Source organism: Vipera berus (assembly GCF_964194415.1).
Source record: "Vipera berus genome assembly, chromosome: 2".
NCBI classification, from domain to species: domain Eukaryota; kingdom Metazoa; phylum Chordata; class Lepidosauria; order Squamata; family Viperidae; genus Vipera; species Vipera berus.
The window spans coordinates 104,270,916-104,293,473 of record NC_138203.1 but is presented as its reverse complement, the minus strand read 5'-3'; the positions used below and the strand labels follow the sequence as shown (position 1 = coordinate 104,293,473).

The 22,558-nt window shown below is 40.5% G+C and overlaps 1 protein-coding gene across 1 annotated transcript; it reads right to left on the bottom strand.

The window, feature by feature from the left end:
- Positions 1-3,067: 3,067 nt before the first annotated feature.
- Positions 3,068-20,636, bottom strand: SCNN1A (sodium channel epithelial 1 subunit alpha; the record flags this gene model as incomplete). Its single annotated transcript, XM_081321948.1, has 12 exons — positions 3,068-3,845; positions 7,586-7,661; positions 8,542-8,597; positions 9,216-9,273; positions 9,665-9,743; positions 10,023-10,140; positions 10,272-10,370; positions 12,305-12,468; positions 13,699-13,799; positions 17,462-17,649; positions 18,454-18,694; positions 20,242-20,636. 12 exons carry the CDS (start codon positions 20,634-20,636, stop codon positions 3,525-3,527), a joined length of 1,896 nt encoding a protein of 631 aa, XP_081178074.1. The 3' UTR covers positions 3,068-3,524.
- Positions 20,637-22,558: the final 1,922 nt, after the last annotated feature.

Below are 22,558 nucleotides of genomic sequence, written 5' to 3'. Positions count from 1 at the left end.
CTCATGTACTCTTAATAACCTCCGCTAACAAATACTTCTTGACCCACTAAAATGAGTGGGGTTCATCTGTCTGAGTACTGGAGGCAACAGGATTCTACTTGTAGGTAGTAAAGCAGAAGAACATAGACTGAAATAAGAGTACTAAAATAGTATTGTCTGAACATGTATAATCTAATATGAGATAGATCACAAGTGGCCAACCTGGCATCTAGATAGATAGATGCAGGAGAGCTGGCAAACTTGATCTTCATCCATGTGGATTCTTGTTCGTTGCTGCATAAAACAGGCTGCATTATGGCTCAGTAGTTGATATGTACAATTCCACAATGGGATGTTGCACTGAATATTGAGTAGACGAGCAGCATTTGTGCTTAATTTGGACCTGATATGGCCTTGTAGAAGTTTTACAAAATCGGCTGCAGTTATCAGCAGGCAAGATCTTTGGAAGAATCCAGAGAAAGGGCAGCCTTTGACTAGGGCTTAAAAATATCCCTTTTTTGGTTTTGCCTAATCTGCCTCTCCTGTATAAACCCCATTGTACTGTACTGGCATAATGCATTTTCTATTTCTTTTGCATAAACAAATTTAGCAAAATAACTGTTACAAGCAGAATAAACAAATGTCAAAGAGAACAAAATGCTAACAGTATAATATTCCTAATTAGTTCCAGTGTGGAAATAAACGGTATACAACTAATGTCTTGGATACAGTGGTTGAGAACACATGAGAATTTGTTCAAATCCTTGTGTTTAAATATAAAGCTACTGTGCAAAAGAATTGTACGATGGTCTCACATCTATAAAAGGAATTCATGAATTTGCTGACCCTGCATGAGAAAGGAGTGATGAAAGGGCAGCACAATGTTGTCACAATAGGCCTTGTGCTGTTTGACAACAACTTGTGCTCAGTTTATGCATACAAGAGAAACTAGAAGTAACAGAAGTTCTCCCATATTCATAATCTACTTTTCTATTATTTCTCTTCAAATCAGAGTGTAAGATCAAAAGTAACACAATTCTCAAATGGCACTGCTTTGGTTATGTGTAGATGATATGGAAATGGTGCATTAAGGTCCTGCCCAGCTGCTATCAATACAAGTATATAGACTACAGCATACTGAAATTAGAGCAATACTTGTCTGTCTTTCACTGTTAATATGGCACATGGCATTAGGATTATTCTAGTGTACTTATAGGGTATCAATCTTCAGTCATTGCCTGAAGTCTCATCCCCTTTATGTTACTTCACCTGCTGTGTGCCACATATATTTTCTCTACACTCCGTCATGCGCTGATTTAAATGCAGAGAGTGTATTGTATTTGCTACAGATGTACTGGAAAAAATTAACCGTCCTATCGTATATTAAACAATTCATCATCATTCCCAACTGTAGCACATGGAATGGGAAGCTATAACTTGTTGACAGTGTATGTGTACACATATACAATGTATACAAAAGTGCTAAGAGATGTGCCATTGCGTGGTTGAGACGTGGTTCTCAACCTTTTCTTCACTACGGACTCTACATACCTTTCGTGGCCACGGACCATGACCATGGATCACCAAGACTTAATTCAAGATTTAAATCATAACATTTCTTCAAGTTGTGACAAAGTCACAGCCCCCCAAGTTGTCTGTGGACCACAGGGTGAGAACCACTGATTTAACTTACAGATATGGAGAGGATTCCAAAAAGAAGAACAAATAGCAATAATAAACTTTTTAAAAGAGTCTCCAGAAGAGGCTACACAACAAAAGTAACTTAAACATGAATGATTATAGAATGGCACTGGTACTCTGGGTTTTGGTCATAGTTATACTTTCTAGTCAAAATCATAAGATGTTTTCTCTTACATTTTCAGAAAATACATTTTTAATTTGATATCCCTAATGTTAAAAATGCAAAACAAAAACAAAACTTTTTTTTTGCAAAAAAATATTTGCCCCAAAGGGGACACTTATAATATGATAGCTACAATCATTTTATCTGGTTAAGCTAACATATCAGTAAACATTCAGACAGAGTCTTCTTTGGAGAAGAGAGAAGCTGCTGTCCACATGCAGTCAAGGAACAAGGAAATATTTAAGAACTCGGAAGCACTGGGAGAGAAACACTGATATCGGTAGGATTCTTGCTTCATTGTCAATGTGGAAATCTTCACTGCTGAAAGAACTTTCCATTTTCACTGGCTGTAATACATAAATAGCACAATATTTTGTGGAGAGAAGGGCTAAAAGTCTTAATTCATTAAATTCTTCAATTAGAAGGGCTGGAGATCCATGCCTTTTTCTTTTTTGTTGATGAGATGAAATATAGAAGGTGGACCTTGATTGATGGAGCAGTAGTGGAATCTTCATAAATTAATCTTTTCTTTGTATAACATACAATTATCTTCCTATGTAGGTTAGTGGGTTTCTGCAGAACTTCTAGCATAGAGGAATTGTATGCTAGAAAACAACAAATGTGTATTAAAACAACAATGCTTTCTAACTACATAAGTTAGAAAGTCTGACCTAACCCCATCTTGGATTTTTTGATACAGTACTATTGAAAGAGAAAAGGAAGCTCATGTTCACATGACTATGTTTTGCTTGTGGAGAAGTATCATATTTGTTGAATGGGAAATGGTGACAATATGAAGCCCATCCATACACTTCAAGAATGAATACTGTTTTTGTGGCATTACCTCTCAGGAGAACAAAGGGAGTGGGAAACAGTTTGTTTAACTGAAGTCATTCAGGGGGAGATACACAATACAGGACTGAATATTGAGTCTCAGAATAGTAGAGCAAAACGTAACATCCATATTAAATGCAGAATAAAGTATACAGACTTCAAAGCTTGGATCTACTCATAAGGAAGAGAAGTGGATAAAGATCTTGATATAGCTTGCTTAAAGAATCACTGATTGAGGTGTACCTTTGTAGTTCATGGACCCAGAATTGGGGAACCTTTACTTTTCAAAGTATGGAAGTTTATCCATGTATATGTACTAGGATTGTTCTAATCCTAGGAAGCTTTCATATCCTGTTTAGCTGTTCTCGGTTTCACATGCATAACTTCAAGCAGCAAAGACTTCTAGCTATTTCAAGGGATGGGAAAAATTCTGAAAAGCTTGTGCTTGTTTTTAACCTACAAGAAAGGGGTTAGGCGTCTTTGTCCACTTGACTTTAATTTGATCAGCAAGTGGCCTCAAAAGAAAAGAAATGGGGAGCAACAACCAAGATCAATTTGTAGAAACTTATTTTACAAAATATATGGGGGAAAGAATATTTACCCACAATCCATCTTTTTAATTTTGTTTGGTGGTGGACAGATACAGACTTGAGGAATTGCGCACACACCAAGGACAAAGGGAGAAAGAAAGGTGCTTTCATGTCGCTGGGTCTGTACCATCAGAATTCTTTTAAATGACATGCAGGCCTATCTTCTCTGGGTGTGAGAATCAGTTAGTTCCAAGTGCTGAGTCTATAAGTCAGCATTAATTGGAATACATAACAATGTCATATCCAAAGTCTGGGTTTTATTCTGTTCTCCTGAAGGAAACTCTGTGTAAGTCTAATGTTTCTAAGGTGTTATAGGATGGCAGTGCAGCAATCCCAGTCTCGGCAGGCATTTCTTGTGGAGTTTTGTGAACTGCAAGTACGTTGTGGAAGACAGAGTTATTTGAGTTGCTGGGTGTATAAAGGTCCGAAGATTGATATAAGTACAGCCGGCGGAAAACCAGGATGCAGGTGACGATCAAAAAATCCAAAATCAACTCAGCCAGTTCCACCACAGAAAGGACTGATGAACCAAACCAAAGACTCCATTGGTTCCCTAGCTGGGAGAGTAATGTCACCACCTGTACAAGGAAAAAACAAAAAAATTAAAAGTGGTTCAAAAAGAGCTTTTTCTCTGTGTGCAGTTAATGTATTGATAGGGGGTTTACGAACTAACATCTTTTGCTTTGGGCTTGCCTAGATTTTAGGCGTTTTGTTGTTGGCTCCAGGAATTGGAAAACCATTCTGTTTATACATAAGAACAGGTATGCTGCTTTTGTCTCAAAAGCAGGATCAATCCTCTCAAAGTTGAAATTACATTTTGATATTTAACCCAATGCTTAATGATACATTGCAAAAAAAAATGGTTATCAAGCTTTGGCTATCATTTTGATTTGTTGGATGGAATTAAGGTAAAATTACCCTGTCATTGTACTATGTGAAATGTTGGTCGCTTACTGCTATATATCAGCTGTGATATTCTGCTGATTCTTGTCTTTTGCTAATGGTATCAAGTGTAAAATTACTGAGACCTACAGTAAAATTACTGGAGGTCAAATGTTTTCAATTACTGAGAAATGTTTGCAGAGCATACAAATCTAGAGTGCATACAGATGGCCGGGAGTGAGTCCCTCCTTCTGAGATGTGGCCCTTGGGCTCAGTTGGGCCTGTTGCTCACATACCTGGCGCCCAGCTGTGTGGCAACAGCCCTGCCCGAGCTGCTCGATACCCTCTCAGGGTTGGCGGTGGAGTTCTCCAGGCTTATAGTTCTGGGTGACTTCAACCTGCCTTCACTGCGAGGGTCGTCTGAGTTAGCTCGGGAGTTCATGGCTTCCATGATGGCCATGGGCCTGACCCAAGTAATTCAGGGCCCGACTCATGTGGGGGGTCACACCCTCGACCTGGTGTTCCTGTCTGGACAATGGTGGGATGATCTGGGAGGGGGTTCTCCAACCATTGTTCCCCTGTCATGGTCAGATCATCATCTCCTGCGGCTGGTCTTCTGTTATGTCACCCCTCACCGCTGGGCGGCGGAACTGACCAGGTGGTTCTGCCCCAGGCGCCTAATGGACCCGGAATGGTTCCAGATGGTGCTTGGGTCTATACCCATCGCCCTCACCCATAGCCCAGTCGATGCCCTGGTGGATGCCTGGGAAAGGGCGGCCGCCAGGGCACTTGTCTGTGTTGTACCCTCGCGACCTCTGACCCGGCGCAGATCCCGTTGGGCTCCGTGGTTCTCTGCAGAGCTCCGGGAGATGAAGCGTTGGAGACGAGGTCTAGAGAGTGGTTGGAGGTCCAGCCAATCCGAATCTGACCGATTGCAGTTAAGAACCTTTATAAGGTCTTATCTTGCGGCGATAAGGACGACGAAGTCTAATTACTTCGCTGCCCTCATCGTGTCCGCAGATAATCGCCCGGCCGCCCTGTTTAGGGTGACTCGCTCCCTCCTTAACCAGGAGGTGAGGGAGGATCCCTTACAGGGACGAGCCGAGAAGTTTAGTCATCATCTGGCAAACAAAATCGCTCAGATCCGGACCGGTCTGGACTCTGACTGGGCAGAGTCTGACGTGGAGGAATCGGACGGTCTTGAGCATGTTATCTGGACTGAGTTTGATCCTGTTTCCCCTGATGATGTGGACAGGATCATGGGGAGGCTGAGCACCACTACCTGTTTGTTGGATCCGTGCCCCTCCTGGCTGGTTTATGCGGCCCGGGAGGAGACACGAGGCTGGTTCCAGGCAGTAATAACTGCTTCTTTGAAGGAGGGTGTCTTCCCTGCCACCTTGAAGGAGGCGGTGGTGAGACCCCTCCTCAAAAAGCCTGCCCTGGACCCGGCTGTTTTAAATAACTATCCAGTCTCCAACCTTCGCTTTCTGGCGAAGATTGTTGAGAGTGTGGTGGCGCATCAGCTTCCTCTGTTCCTGGAGGAAACTGATTATCTGGACCTGTACCAATCGGGTTTCAGGCTCGGACACAGCACGGAGACGGCATTGGTCGCGCTGGTGAATGATCTCTGGCGGGCTCGGGACAGGGGTTGTTCCTCTGTCCTAGTCCTATTAGATCTCTCAGCGGCTTTTGATACCATCGACCATGGTATCCTACTGCGGCGTCTCGGGGTTAGGAGTGGGAGGCACCGTTTTACGGTGGTTCTCCTATCTCCTGGGCCACTCGCAGTCGGTGTTGACGGGAGGGCAGAGATCCACCCCGAGGCCTCTTGTTTGTGGAGTTCCTCAGGGGTCAGTTCTCTCGCCCCTCCTGTTCAACATCTATATGAAGCCGCTGGGTGAGATCATTCGTGGTTTCGGGGTGGGGTGTCATCAGTACACTGATGATACCCAACTTTTTCTTTCCACCCCGGTCCAACCCAGCGATGCCTTCGCCGTGATGTCCCGTTGCCTGGAGGCGGTCCAGGTCTGGATGGGGAGAAACAGGCTTCGTCTCAATCCTGCCAAGACTGAGTGGCTGTGCATATCGGCATCTCGGGTTAACCAGACCATTCCACCTTTAACGATGGGGGGGTGAGGTGTTACCCTCCGTTGATAGGGCTCGCAACTTGGGCGTCCTCCTTGACTCCCAGCTCAATTTTGAAGACCATATAGGAGCCGTGACCAGGGGGGCTTTTTCCCAGGTTCGCCTGGTGCGCCAGTTGCGACCCTACCTGGACCGAGATGCCCTATGCACAGTCACTCATGCGCTCGTGACCTCCTGTTTAGACTACTGCAACGCTCTCTACATGGGGCTGCCCTTGAGGACCACTCGGAGGCTTCAGCTGGTGCAGAATGCAGCCGCACGAGTTGTGATGGGGGTTTCCCGATACTCCCATGTAACACCTCTACTCCGCGAGCTGCATTGGCTTCCGGTTGCCCTCCGGGTGAGATTCAAGGTGCTGGTAATGACCTATAAAGCCCTAAATGGCTTGGGTCCGGGATATCTGAGGGAACACCTGCTGCCCGCATCAAGTTCTCTTCGTCCAGTGCGCTCCCACAGGGAGGGCCTTCTCAGGGTGCCACCGGTAAAAGATTGCCAGCGGGTAACGCCCAGGGGGAGGGCCTTCTCAGTGGGTGCGCCTGCCCTCTGGAACCAGCTGCCCGTGGAGTTGAGGACTGCCCCCGACCTCCGTTCATTCCGCCGGGACCTGAAGACCTGGCTCTTCGAGCTCTCTGGCCCAGGCTGAGAATTTTAATTTTAATTTTAATTTTAATTGGGGTTTTTATTCTCTCAGGGACTATTATAATCTTTTTAATTGTTTTTAATTTTTGTATTTCTTGTTTTGATTCCCTGTAAACTGCCCTGAGTCCTTCAGGAAAGGGCGGTATACAAATCCAATAAAATAAAATAAATAAATAAATACATGACTCTAGAGTACATTCACCATAAACATTTATTTAAATAAATGGGTAGATTGAGGGGAAGAAAAATAGTTTCCCCCCTGATCAATCTAGTATGGGTATCCTTTCACGATAGTTGAAAATAATTTCAAAATTTCCTGCTGGCTAGGTAGTATTGAAGCATAGACTAAAAACTTGTCCATTGATTAGTGGAAGAGAATTTGCTCTGCCAGCCTAGGATGCCTAAAAATATTGCTCTAATTAGTATTAATAATTAGCATTATCTGACACTGCATTCTGTCTATCATCTTCCAAATAGCACCCACATTGAGAAAATACAGTCTATTAAAAATGGAAACATGTCTTAAAGGAAGATGCCGGAGAAGATCCTATAAGGATAGTTCTAGAATTTGACCAACCAGAAGGACGTTAAAGATGGTAGTTCTGTGATATTTTAGGCTGTTGGCAGCATGCAATCAAATGTGTGGACATACCGTGAAAGCTGGAGATTCTCCGTTGCTTTTATAATTCCACTCTTTAAAAAATATATTCACTTTGGCAATTCCATCCCTGGCAAGAGAAAAGAGATGAAATGAGTCCAGTCTTGTTAGAAAGGTGTATCTGTCTGAGACTGCAATTCAACTCGGCCTCATTTAGGAATAATTTCATCTCGGTGGGTCAACTTTGAGGACGCGATTGCTTAAAATAAATGTCCTTTAGTTCAATGAACCTTGCTGCTAGGCAAATATATCTACAATAGGAGCCTTTACTACCCAAACATTCAAGGCAGAATCCTCAGGTCTATACCAGTTTTAGTGCAGCTTTTAATAGCTAACTTTATTGGATGTCTAATTTTACTTTAAACTTGTGATATGCAAATAGTATAATGAGTCAGGCACTTGTAATTAATATGAGCATCAGTTCAGATGCTGGGATTGCTGCTGATCTTTAACTTCAGCACTTTATGGTTGGCGGTCTAAAATAACCTAATATTTTGTGGAAGAATGGACTTCTGCATAGTTTTCTGCACTTGAAGTTCTGTCATTAGGAAAAGCTGTACTAAAGATTTATTTAACCTAATTTCTGAGCCCATAGCAACCATTAACTCAGAGGTCTTCAAACTCGGCCCTTTTATGACTCATGGACTTCAACTCCCAGAATTTCTCAGCCAGGCATGCTGGCTGAGGAATTCTGGGAGTTGAAGTCCATGAGTCATAAAAGGGCCGAGTTTGAAGACCCCTGCATGGTATAACCAGGACTACACAGATCTTTTACATTCTAATACTTCCAGCTGATCTTGTAGCAGTTAATACTGTATATTGTACTTTCCCCCTATTTCCCTCAACATTTTGTTTACCTCAGCACTGCTGTTTCACCCCATTGGTTTGACTTTAACCAACACTTTTCCCCCAGCTGTTAATATTATTTCATCTATAGGGGGAGCTCTTACCTCTTAGATATGACATTGTATTTATTCTGCAGGTTCAGCATGTGAAACACCCAGGACTGAAATGATAGATTTGCAATATCAGTTTAAACAATTCAAGGACTGTTAACCACTTATGCACAGAGAGACATAACTATTTTAAAAAAAATATTGGAAAGGAAAATTGCACTCTCTTGAGTGCAAAGGAGTGCTTGTTCTTTTTGCTTTCAGTATTTTTCTCCTCCAAGTGACCGGTTAGATCTGGGTTACATTTCTCTCTTGGCCCCATGCCCTTCGCTTATAGAAAGGGCAATAAAGGGAAGATGCTATTGCATCTATTGGTGTGAAGCATTCCTCGTAACTTTCAATTATTTCTCATCCTTGCAACTTTAAGATGTGTGGACTTCAATTCCCAGAATTCCCCAGCACCAAGAAGTCGAGAAATACTTTTTTGAGGTGCCTTCAAGTCAAGGTTGAATCCTGCCTGGCCTAGTCTCTGTAATTTTCTTGGGGAAGTTTTTCAGAAGTGGTTTGCCATTGCCTCCTTCCTAGACTGGCCCAAAGTCACCCAGTTGGCTTTGTGCTCAAGGCAGCACAAGAATTCATAGTCTCCTGGTCTCTAGCCTGATGATTTAATCACTATACAAAACTGGCTCCTGTGAGAAACACTGTCTTTACAGCAAAACTCAGCTTCTTACCTCAGAGACAGATGAAGGCCATTGTGAATATCCGGCTGACAGCTGGTACTCTGTCACTCTAAAGAAAAGTAAAAAAGTTAAGATGTGTCACCCAGCACATTTAAGACAAGCTCTTTAGTTGGCATCTTCATTCAAAAGTCTGCTTGCATGGTTGATGGAAGTCCCATAGCTGAACCTCCTGCCAGCATCTGAGCAACATGTGTTTATTACTCTGCAGCTTGAATAATCTATGAGAATATTTAAACAGAGGTGCCCCATCTCCTTCCCTTTTGTTTCCCTGCTTGGGTGCTCCTTCTTACAGCCAGAACTGGGAGGCCAGCCTGCATGGAAGTGCTCAAGGATAACATCTGTTCGTTCCATTTCCCTGAATATCTTCTATTGCCAAGCAAGCTCTGTGGAATTTGGCCAGACCCAGGAATGCAACTCCACAAGTTTTGAAACTTACTTACTTGCAAGGTTTTCGGCATTTTGTGAAGCAGCCCAGATGGTCTGCTTTAAATTCAGCTTGGAGTTTATAATAGCAGTAACCTAATAGAAAATAAATAAGCATGTATTAAATAATGCCGCTTGGGGTGTGTGTGAAAGCCCTAATAAGCAGGCATATACATAGAATGAAGGCTACTGCTAAGCTTGTAAGCCGCCCTGAGTCTTCGGAGAAGGGCGGGATATAAATGGAATTAAAATAAATAAAATAAATAAATAATAATTGAACATTTTTTTATGAACAAAAGGAGCTGATGGCGGGGGTGGGTGGGTTTACAGACAGATTATACAGGTGGATTCCTCCCTGCCTTTCTCTGTACTTACCCCAGGCTACATGCTTAGTGGAGTCACAGTACTCTGCTCCTGGGGGTAAGGGGTAGAAGTAATGGCCACAGCCACATTGTTCTACCATACTGGTCTGGAAACAGGATCGTATGCAGACCTAGAAACACAAAAAGAGACCTTTCGATATTCATCTGTGCATTCACGCTGGGAGATATTTGGTGATGGGAATAATCCCAATGCAGGGAGAGGGCTGGGCAGAATGAGAGTGGTACTGTTGAGGGAAGATACCTGCTCGGTGTAACGAGATGGGAACAGGTTCTTCACTGGCACATCACTTCCATCTTCTGTGCAGTCACTGTAACTTCCCCCAAGACGCTGGGTGGTTTCCTGTCAATCAATTTGCAGCTTGTCAAATCAATGCAGTTTTTTTTTCTTTTTTGCATCTGGGTGTTAGATCTTATCTTTGCTGGCTGGCTGAAGGTACTGCCTGACTCAAACTCGAAGTAGGAATGTTCATCTGAAGATTTGTGCTAACGCATTCAGTACACTTTAGGTCAGGGGTGTCAAACTCAATTTCATTGAGGGCCGCATCAGCATTGCGGTTGCCCTCAGGGGGCCAGGTGGGTGTGGCCAGGGTGGGCGTGGCCTACTGGGTGGGCGTGGCTAGAGTGCCTATGGCCTACTGGGTGGATGTGGCCAGCTTTACATCATTCGCATCAAGGGTGCCTATGGGGGCCTGGGCAGGAGTGGGACAGATCTGAGGGTCTCTGGCAGAAGGAGGGTCTCTGGGCCAGGGCCAAGGCAGTGGGGGCCGTTCCCTCACTGTTTCCAGGATGGCTTCGCGGGCCACATGAAACCACTTCACGGGCCGGATCTGGCCCCCAGGCCTTGTGTTTGACATGTCTGCTTTAGGTCAATGTTTCTCAACCTTGGCGATTTTGAGATGTGTGGACTTCAACTCCCAGAATTCCCCAGCCAGCCAATATAACAATGTCATACAGGTAGTCCTCAACTTACAACCATTCATTTAGTGACTGTTCAAAGTTACAACAGCACTGGAAAAAATAGTTATGACTGGCTTTCACATTTACGACCGTTACAGCGTCCCCCATGATCATGTGATCAAAATTTGGACACTTGGCAACTGACATGTATTTATAACGTTTGACAGTTATGACAGGCAAAGTCAACAGGGGAGCCAGATTCACTTAACAACCATGTTGCTATCTTAACAATCACAGTGAATCACTTAACAATTGTGGCAAGAAAGATTGTAAAATGGATCAAAACTTAAGTGCCTGGTTTAGCAACAGAAATTTTGAGCTCAATTGTGATCATAAGTCAAGGACTATCTGCATTCTTGTTATTATAACACAGTAAGCCATAAAAGTTATACCAGGAGGTTTCCTGTGTGATGGAGGCCCGTGAAAACGATGGTAGGTACTCCATGGTGAAATTTAAATATCTCTCTGACATAACAATGGTACACTAAGTGGAAAGGAGAATTATATACTGCGTGAAGCTATGCATTGCACTGTTTTTCACAAACATGGGATGGGGGGGATTGTATCTTTCGTATTTACCAAAAAGAGGGAATTATTTTCCTAATTTCATTCTGATAAGAATGCTGTGAAGTACTGTATATTAATCTCTGATGCAGCAATTAACCACCAACTGCCAGTTGCATTTTTTGATTGAGAAAACACACAAACCCTTGCCCATTTTTTAAATCAAATCAGCACTATGGGAGGACACTCATTGGGAGCTGTGACATCTTGTAACTTCACAGAATAGATTTCTGTGTTTTGTAAGTAGTGAAGAAAGGGGTCATAGTTGCTTCTTACATTGTGGGATAGAAGCAAGTAAACACTTTTAAGAGTATAGACCAGTTTTTCTCAACCCCGGTAACTTTGACCTGTATGGATATAATTCCCAGAATATTGGCTGGGGAATTCTGGGAATTGATGTTCCCACAGCTTAACGTTACTGGTGTAGACTGTTCTTTCTGTTCTGTGCCTTGTTAACCTTTTAACACACAAACATACAAACACACGCACACCCCTAGATAAGAAAATGGTAGGTTGTTTTTATGACAATTCATTGTATTGATGGTTTGTTGACAGACTCTAGTTTTACAGCACCATAATAGCTCATGTTTTCTTTTGGCAAACTATGAGTTCTAATAAACTTCAAACTGAATAAAACTGAATTGAACTGAGCCCTGTTATTTTTAGCCTTGCGCTTATGTTTCCTTTTTTTTGGAAGAGAAGCAATTCTACCCAGAGGCTGAAAGCAAGGCTTATCTTCCTCTTGTCTCTCACCTTTCTCATACTGATGGATGTTTCTATGCCAGGACGCACATTAAAACCTCCTTCGTCCATGAAGGCAGGTTCATTCTGATTGTGGACCATTACTCGGGCCCCCGTCACAGTGGATAATAATGGGATAAAGTCATTTTGCTCTGTACGGATGACGAGAGAAAGACCTGTGGAGATAGAAACCAAGGCTGATTTATGTGAAGAGATCAAGTGATTCAGGGAGGGAAATATAAAATTTAAGAGAAATTTTGCCACGTTGAAGGAGTCCAAACAATGTTGGAAACAAATGAGATGAGCCATAGTAGCCTTCCAAAGTTTTGAATATGTTTCTGAGATGAAATTGCAATGTAGCAGTGCAGTGGCCTTATGCCTGAATGTGCTGACCTTAAAAAAAATTCTTAAGTAGAATTTGCTAATGATCTTAAAAATGGATGTAAGACAACCTGGAGAGGGGAAAAAAGGCCGGTTGGAGTAAAGTCAAGGTACAGTTTGTGCCTTTGTCATTGAGTCATAGAGGCCAGGCCTGTGTTATATAAATAGGCAAACATCACTTCAAACTAGCAGGGAAAGTTCTATTGCTGGATACACCTTTTTACAAAATGTTCTCAGCATAGATAATAAAACTACCTAACACAAGAGTTGCAGCCTAACCATTGTGTACTATGGAAATAAAGTTAAGAGTACATATATTTCGTAAAAAAATATCTTGAGGCTGTTGCTTTGCTTTAGATAACCCAAAGATTAATTTTACATAAAAAAATAATGTGGTGTGGTAGGGAAGCCTCATGTATCTGCAATGAAGAGCCTGTAGTTTGCTCTCCTTCATTTGGAAGAGAAAATAAATCTCGTAAGAACTTGAAATACAAAAATCATGAGTTAGAAGAAAAAATGCAATTGAATTGAGAAGGGAATTAAATGGTGACAGCTCTGAGAATATCACCAAACCACTATGACGCCTGTGATGTAGCGCAGAGTAACGCAAGTTACTTAGAAAAGGAAGAGAACAGTGCAGACTCCTTTTTTAACATGCGTGAGTGTGAACACAGATACACTTACCCTCTCTTTTGCCCCTAGTGATCAGTAGATATAGAAAGCCAGGCCATGTAAAGATTAATTCTGGACTTCATTTTCAATATGGCAAAATTCATGTAGAATTTTTCTCCATTCCTTCCCAATCAAAGGATGCTTTCTCCCTATTCTGTAGTTTTAAGAAATAACTGCAGTATCTCCTTAGTGCAATTAAGCCTATGTCCAGAGGAGCCTGGATACTGAAAACACAATTAAAAAAAATCTTTTTTTCACTTTGGCCTCCCTAGTATTATTTGTGCATACAAACAAGGGGCTCATGGCTATTGATATAAGAGCCCTTCATTACCATTTTTTTGGCATTTGCTCACCATTGTTGATCCCAGGCAAGGAGGACATCCACAAAGTGCTGCTATTGTCATTGAATGTGTAGCAGTTCCCATAAATAGGGTGATGAAAATGTGTATAGTTCCTGAAAGAACAAAAATAAAGATTGAAGCTAACTACGCAACTGATTGAAATAATTGAGTTTGCAGCCCTGAGAGGAAAAAGTAGAATAGTATCTTTATTGGGACTCTCTTAACATAAAAGTTCACTTACTTGAAATTTTGCATGTTGGAAAAACAACACACAAAATTTCAGCTAAGAGAACTTTTATGTTAAGATGGCTGTCTGTATTGTGCCAGGTTAGGTTGAAATGGGATTGTGTGGTTTGTGTTTCAACATGTAAGAACACAGTATCAGCTTATTGTGAGAATCAGAGTATTCCATAAACCATGCTGTGGGCATAACATGTTATTGAACACAGCAGTTATGCATTACTAACCTGTGTCTGGGGTTTAATGTATTGTGTGAACTCAACCAAATAATTCTACATATCCCACTGTACATGCTGTACGTTGAGATTTTTTTTTGTACTAGAAAAATTTAATAACATATCACACCTCTTTTGTTCCATGTTAAGACTATTGCAGATACTTTTTTAAAAAATCAAGCCAGGCAACATATTTTTTTCTTCCTTAAAGAAAAATTCAATGAACTAGAACATTGTTTAGTTGATTGTAGAAAAGATGTTCAAACTACTTGTGATTTTTTATTGGAAATCCTTATAGATGTATGAATGGGCTTCTCTAGAGAAGGTCAACTTCTAAAATGAGACGGATGAACTTCACGTTGTGTCACACTGCTTATGACCCCTGCATTGAGTACAATCAGCAGTGCAGGTGGCATTTATCAATGGTTTTAAATATGTAGGAGAAAGCTTGATGCCAGTAGCAGGTAAGCTTGGCTGAGTGGGTGGGTGTGGGTGGGTGGAGTGTACGCAAGTTGTGAAAGAAATGCCAGAGAAAGGTTAGCAAAGTCTGCAAACAACTGCTGGAACTAATGGTGGCTTGTCCAGGTGCCAACTGGATCCAAGGGAGCCTATGTTCAGCTGCACTAAAAGGCCATATTGTTCCCAACAAGAGACCCAACCAAGGTGGCTAATTCCAGTTTTAAGTGTGGTCACATAGTCATTTATTTCATCACCATGACAAATGGAACCCACTAGGGATTTAATAAACTTCCTGGTTTTGCTGCTTTCCTCATACTGAAAAGTCAGAGAAAAGCAGAGGGGGTAGTTAATAAGCTCTTGGCATCAGACTCGAATAGCATGGCCAGTGGACTGTGTCGGCTTGGATGAGTCACAAGTTGTTACTCCCTCATCATTGCCTCCAAGAAATTCCTCCAAGGTATTTTGAAGCCATTCTTTAAATCTTGTCTGTTTCACTGTTCCCTTTGTGTGGATGAATCCCATCAGAGTTAGTGGCATCACAAACCTTATGAGCTTAACTGGGAATCACTCTTTGTTCCCTTATTTCACCTGCATCCTATCTTCTGTCCATGCTTCAGTTGCTCTAGCTCTTGATTATAATTGTGTGTGTGTGTGTGTGTGTGTGTGTGTGTGTGTGTATTTCCACAGTGTGTATGTGTGTGTATATATATATCCACAGAAAGAGAGAGAGAGATGTAAAGTGGTGGACAAGCAGAAGCATTTTCAGAAGAAACGAAAAAAGTGAAACTAGTTGGACAGTTATTGAGAAGAAACTAATCTGTAAAACATTTACCCAGATGACTTTTGTTAATGCTAATCTCCATGTTCTAAGCTACTGATTTTAGAACAATCCCCCTGCCTGGAATGGGGGCGGCGCAGTAGCTCAGCAATTAAAATACTGTGATTGTTGGCTGGAAAGCTGGCTGCCCAGGTTCAAGATCCAGCACCATGCGATGGGGTGAGCTCCCATCCTCGTTCCAGCTCCTGCCAAACTAGCAGTTTGAAAGCATGCAAATGCGAGTAGATAAATAGGTACCACTTTGGTGGGAAGGTAACAGTGCTCTGTGATGTCATGACTTGGAAATGTCTTTGGACAATGCTGGCTCAATGGCCAACGGAGATGAGCACTGTCCTCTATAGCTGGCAACAACTAGTGGAGTAAAATTCACAGGGACTCCTTTTTGTAACCTCCCTGGAATAGGAAATGCTAAGGGGAAAAATGGGGAGTGCAATGAAAATGGGGCAAATATGAGAAAATGTCTTATCCTCCCCTCCCAAAGTCTCCATCCTTCTTTTTGTAGTTCTTCAAAATGATCTTTGAAACTAAGTAAAAATGTCACTTTACTCAATGGGATTTCACAAATATAGCACTTCTACTCTGTTGTGGGTGCATGATATTATTATATAATCTTATATGTTGAGTAACTATGAGGTCATCAATAAATTTATGCTCAAATAATTTATTGACTACACAACTTCAATATGGTACATATCAGCATGTCTTGGAAGCTATTTTTATATGTTTTTATGTTCAGTGAAGTAGGTCCATTGGAGTTCCCTGTGCTGTTAGGAAAGTAGATATGAGAGCAGTACAAAATACATCAGATGCTTAACAGAACTGGTGATTGAGAACCTAGCTTGTTAAAAGGGCTAACAAATTGGGGGCACATTTCAACCTACAAGTGCAACTCTTCTTAGCTTAGGATCTGGCACCGTTGGAAAAATCTCCCATAACAACCGTCCTGCTTGTCGAAAACCATTTAGGTATGAGCACAAAAGGCAGTAGCTAGGGGAAAACACAGAACATCCTTCTCCTGGTGAGTGAGCCATGATTGGTACCTTTTGATTTCCATCCAAGTAAAGATTTTATATATAAAGCAAACTTAGTCTTCTGATTAATAAAATGGAATTGAATAAAAACATTCAATTCCGTTTTCTTAATCAGAAGAGTAAGTTAATCTGAGGGTCATCTAGCTTTACCTTCATATGATGCTGCTGTGAGTATGTTGATTTGAGATATGAATAAGGAGTAAAATTACACCTCCAAGCCCAAATCAGATATTTATGTGTGCAGTGGAAGGCCTGAAATGAACTTTTATGTATTTCGGAAATCTACACACAGCCCTCCCCATAAGCCTGGAAAGCAGTTAAGAAGTCTAAGCCTATGTAAAGATTCGTTGTACTCACCACTAAAGCAAATGAAATTCAGGCTTTGTGATGAATGAGTGATGTGTTGGTATAGACTACACCTGCTGGCTACTCCCATCAATAGTAGTAATAATCTAGCCACAAATAGCTCAACACATAATTTGTTTAGTGTGTCAGCCAAGCCTTGTCACATTCCTCTGGGGATCAGCCAGAGAAGGAGGCCAAGAAGGTGTTCAGATCTACTGATCAGTTTTCCATGCCTGCTCATAGGAAAAGCTATTAGATGTGTTTATTGGTATCTTGGAAACTGTCCCTTTCTTGGTAAATTTAGAGTTTACTTAGGAACTTAGTTTTATAGATGAAGTGGCAGATCTCTTACTTTACTGCAGACTATACTGCAGACTATAATCCAACTACCTCTTGACTAAATGGTGATTAAAAACCTATGTAGATCATGTCAGGACTTCCTTCCATTAAGCTCAGGAGCCAGACCTACCACTATGGTTTTTTGAAATAAATTTAAATGACAGTGTGAATCAGTCAACATCAATAATCAAATTATTGATAATAGCAAGGTGGGTTGTTGATACTTTCAATAAAAGGAAATGATGAGAACTAAGACTGGAATGGTAGGGACTTAAGTTGATCTATGGAGCAATAATGTTGGAACTCACGCTTTGTTACATGTCACTTCGTTGAATCGGCAGGCATAGATGAAGCTTGCGAAGTTGGATTCCTCTAGGGCCTTAGTGTCAGGGAACTTTGCCAAAATGTTGATGTAATGAAAACTGTACCACTCCCGTATAGCATCCACACCGGAGGAATACATTTGCTGGAAACAATCTGTCTTGTTTTCATTACACTGAAAAAGAAAATAATCCCATTAAATCCATTCTGGAACAAGAATGAACTAAGTAAGATGGGGAAACATTCCCAGTTATAAAGGAATCACTGGACAAGGGACCCCAGATGATCCTATGACTCTTCTCCATCTATAGAATCAGATGTATGTCCGTATGATGCTTTTAATCCACAAATCAACAAGAGCCTCATTATTAATGTAATGAATTCAGCAAATCTCTTTATTTCTGAAAACTTGTTAACATTCTCAAAAATCGGAAGATGAAGTAATTTTTTTCTGTTTAGTCTAGATTTAATGACGTTTAAGGACTGAATCAACCCCACAGTTATCTACAAAAATATGATATGGATCTTTATTAAAAACATATTTTTCTTCCTTTTTATATTTTTAATAGTAACACATGTGAACTTTTAAAAATCGTATACTGTATGGTTGGTGTTGTAATTGCTTGCATTTCAGTAATATAATAATGATGGTGATGATGCTATATACTGGATTCAGTGATCAGTAGAACTGCCCTCAAATAACTTAACCACTTGTAATAAGATTATCTTATTTAGAACATAATGACAGAGATGGAAGGGACCCTGGAGGTCTTCTAGTCCAACCCCTTGCTCAGGCAGGAAACCCTCTACCATTTCAAATACACACAGAGATATGATAGATATTGAGAGGATAACATATTCATGATTTTGATTGAATCCACAGCAGTTGGATGCTTTTCAGATCCAGGAATTTGGCCATGAAGGTGATTGAGGGGGTCTTGGCATAGTTGTACAAAAAAGAATCTGAAATCATGCTTACCAGGGTGAAACCAATGCTCGAATCACTTTTGCCCACTTGGGGGTTGTTGTCCTCCATGTTGGCTCGTATATCACGTTTGCGTCGATGCAATGGGTAGCGCTGAATATGATTGTATAGACTCCTAGAGATGCGTTTCTGAGAGGATTTGTGCTCCAAAGATATATTGTATTTGTACATCTCCAGAAGAGTCTGTCGGGTCATTTGATCCAATTCTTCCATCTCTTTCCGAAAAGCACTATACCTAAAAGATGGAAGAATTGGCTTCAGGGATACAGTATCCAATTATTAATGAGTTGCTGGTCTTCAGATGTGTGAGACTAATACTCCAGAAATCTCTGTCAATATGGCCAAAATTCAACATATCCAAAGGCACAAGCTCGGGAAGGCTGAAGTTCATGTCCCTTTAACAATACGGTATATCGGAGGTGAGCAGAAGATGAATTAGGATCCAGCTGTGCTGGAATTCTTACCAAGATTGTTGGACTGAGGGTATCATTTCTAGAACAGGGAAGATCTATCTATTTCAGGTCCAGGGTCACTTTCGGCTTTTTGTAACTCGTTAAGGTTTATACTCACAGAAATGGGCAGGGCCAGTGGAAAAGCAACTGAGGTCATGAAAACACAACAACAACAACTACAATAACAATATGTGCCCATCTTAGTCTTGATCACCCCACCCCTCTCTTCCAAGCTTTGCCTTGGTCGTTGCATTCCCATCAACTTATCTTTCGTCATTTTGTAATAAATTATTTTAAGCTTAAATTGATCCCTATGATAACAGTTATAGTTTATCTTACAGTACTGATGAAGTGCATCTATTTTTGAGATTATTCTCTGTTTTTCTCCATTCTCATCAACCATTATAGTATTTTGTTAAAGAAATCAATTACCATTACGAATAATTTTTAAAACAATCCATTGACTCCATCTTTCTCTTTCCTACCATTCCTTCAATTAAATTAAATTTTAAGTTAAATCCTAATAATTTCCTGGTCTCCATCATTTTTGTTATGCTTTCTAGCCCAAGCACCACATAATTAAAAGGAGTTCCAGAATTCTTGACTGTTGGAGCATGTCTCCCCTACAATAATGGTATTCATTCATCCTTGTGTTGGTAGAAAATATAATAGCATGACATCTATTGTCCTTGTTGCTGACCCTTATCCATCTCACTGATGTCTGTGTTGCAGTCGCTCTGAATCACGTGACTTGTGACAAAGCCTAACAGTTTTCACACACCTTGAGGAAGGATATGGAGAAAATTACTGTCACCAGTGCAGCTATTGACAACCTAAGCAGCTGCCTGTCTCATTCACGGACTGGGGAATAAGATGAAGGCAGTCTCAGGAATATAAATATAAAAAAGATTTTTAGGGCATGGTGATGCCATATTAAGCATTACTGGGAAGATAATTTGCAATAGTAGCCATGTCTCTTTAGGTAAGTTGCACCCTTGAAGAAGAATTCAAGAATTCAACCTCTACAATCTGAACATCTACAGAAATATAAGGGTAATTTCATTTAAAACTTAAATTTCTCCTGAAAATCCTGAAGCTTTTCTTGGGCACTAATGATTTGTCAAGAGAAATTTTGTAGCAAGTAACCTTGCCTTGTAAAAATAATGTAAAAAATTGTTATAGGAACACTGAGAAGTAATCCTTTAGTTCACATCACTAAAATCAATAGCTTCTCTTGTTTTATAAATCAAATGCCCAGACGGATCACAGTTTCCCAAATACCAATGCCAGGAGAGCAGAACACGCAGACCTGAAAGATCAGCAGTCTTACCTATACGGATTGAGAGTACATAGTGTGACAGCAGGAAAGGTAAGTCTATCAGAGTTCAGGTTCAAATTCAAGTTGACTGGAAAGCTGAAATAATCTTTATAAATGATTCCAAACTGCCAATACAAGAGGCCAAAAGTCAGGAAAAAAAGAACTGTCCAAAAGGCAGTCTTCATCTTATTCTTCTTAGAACAAACCAGCCGGATGGCACCATGGATGGTTGTATTGTTGCAAAAAAATTGGAAAAGGTCCTGGTAGGAACTGAAGAATTCGATCAGGCCTTCACTTCCTTCCATCTTCTCTTCTTCCACCTCAGTTTCCACCTTCACACTCCGTTGCTTTGCCTCCAGTCTGGGCTGCTCCATCTTCTTACCTTCTGACTGATTTTCAACCTTCATAGCTGAAAGCTGGAAAGGAATATTCAACAATATTGTGAATTTTCTGCTTCTGATTTTACCATTCATATATGAAAGTCCTGATATCAGATAAAAAGACTTGGCATTTTGAATATGACATTGTGCCTTGTTATCTGTAATTGAGTGATGTACAGCCATACACTAGGCATGCTTCCTTGAAGATAAATGTAACATTGCAATGTTACATTCCAAGTAACATTGCGGCCAGAAACCTCTTCCATGTATCATTAGGATGTTGGCAGGCCTCAGATGTAATTTTTCAGAATCTATAAAATTATGCAAAATATTAAAGTATTACTTTAAACGTTAACTTGTTGTTATAACATAAATCTCTGGACTTAAAATATGGATTTTTGTGGACATTTAACTTTAATGCTGGATATTACGTATAACAAGTTAACTATCATGTACAAATAAATTAGGTTTATTTTGTTCAGTACTTAACACAAGACTAACACTGATTAACTTTAATGGTTTTATCCATTAGTCTAATCTGTGGGTTTGCACAATAAATAAACAAACCATACTGTAAATAACCGTACGGACTGCATATTGTTAAATATGAATCTTTGTGCAGTCTTTATTTCTTCTGTTCAATGCTTAAAATAATAGCAGAATAGAATATGAATGAATAAGCACCAAAAATGGACTCAAATTGGGGAAGGCATGCCAAAAATCCTTTTTCTTTTTTCTGAAGTCTTTCTCATCAGAGCTTGCTCATCATTATCTATCAACTATTTGGATTCTGCTGAGGTGATGATAAATAGTATAGTATGAATGAGTGAATGAATGAATCACATGGGTAAAAGAGTTGTCCTCTCCTGTACCCTCTGTTTTTCCCCCCTCTCCTTTATTATTAAACTTTAGCTCCTTGAGCCTCGGGATTTTTCCTTTTGCTTATGTCACTCTTTATGCAAAGTCCCGTAGTAAGTACATTAATAAGTGATGAAACAAATAATCAATAAAAACGTGATGCAGCAGGCCAAGCAGGAAATTCCATTATCAATGAATCAAAAAATTCCAAAATAATGGCCTCGGAGAAAAGACATAGCATCTGCTCATAACAAACGATACATTCACTAAGTAAAGTGAAAAAACAGTTGTCGTTGCTGTATGATGGTCCTTCCTTACCATATATTTACAGAAAATTGCACTGTTATTTGCTAAACATATTATCAATGTGGATCTAGGATTATAGGCATTAAATGAGAAAATGGGACGTTGCTGGTTCATGTAATCTAAAAATCTGTTTATGGTTGTCTCGTAAAGAAAACGATCAGAAATAAAAACTTGCTAGCTTTGTTATTTCTTTACATAGACTTAAAAAGTATTTATCATTCTTCAGTCTAAGCTTTTGATTTAATCTCTGCACTGGCTGTAGCAATTTGTGTTTTGTTATTACTGTAAACTGTTTTGTGAAGTTCCTTATCTGAAAAAACAACTTAAAAATGTGTAATAGGTCTGAAACTAGTTCATTAGGGGTGTACTCTCTGGCTAAAAATATGCTGACACCTCTCTTTGTCTCTCTCTGCGGTCTCTTCTGTCTCTTCTCTGACATTGCTAAAATGCCAAATCAGTGGAGTGCCAGATATAACATGACATATAAGGCATAGTCACAAGATTTTTGCTAGCTGGGCATTTCAGATGTATAATGGTCAAATATATCACTGCCATTAGATTACTTGTCCTACTAAAGCCATATAAGTGGAATTGTTGAAATGAAAGTTGTGAATAAAATAAGGGAGGAGGAAATACGCCCCACTTTGTACCCCTTAACATTATGTTCATACCCAAGTTGAAGGTGCAGTTTTATTATCAGATGCAAATGGATATTTCCCTGCCATTTTTTTCACAAGATATGGCAGGGGATGAGATGGGGAATCAACATAGCCATCCTCAAGCCG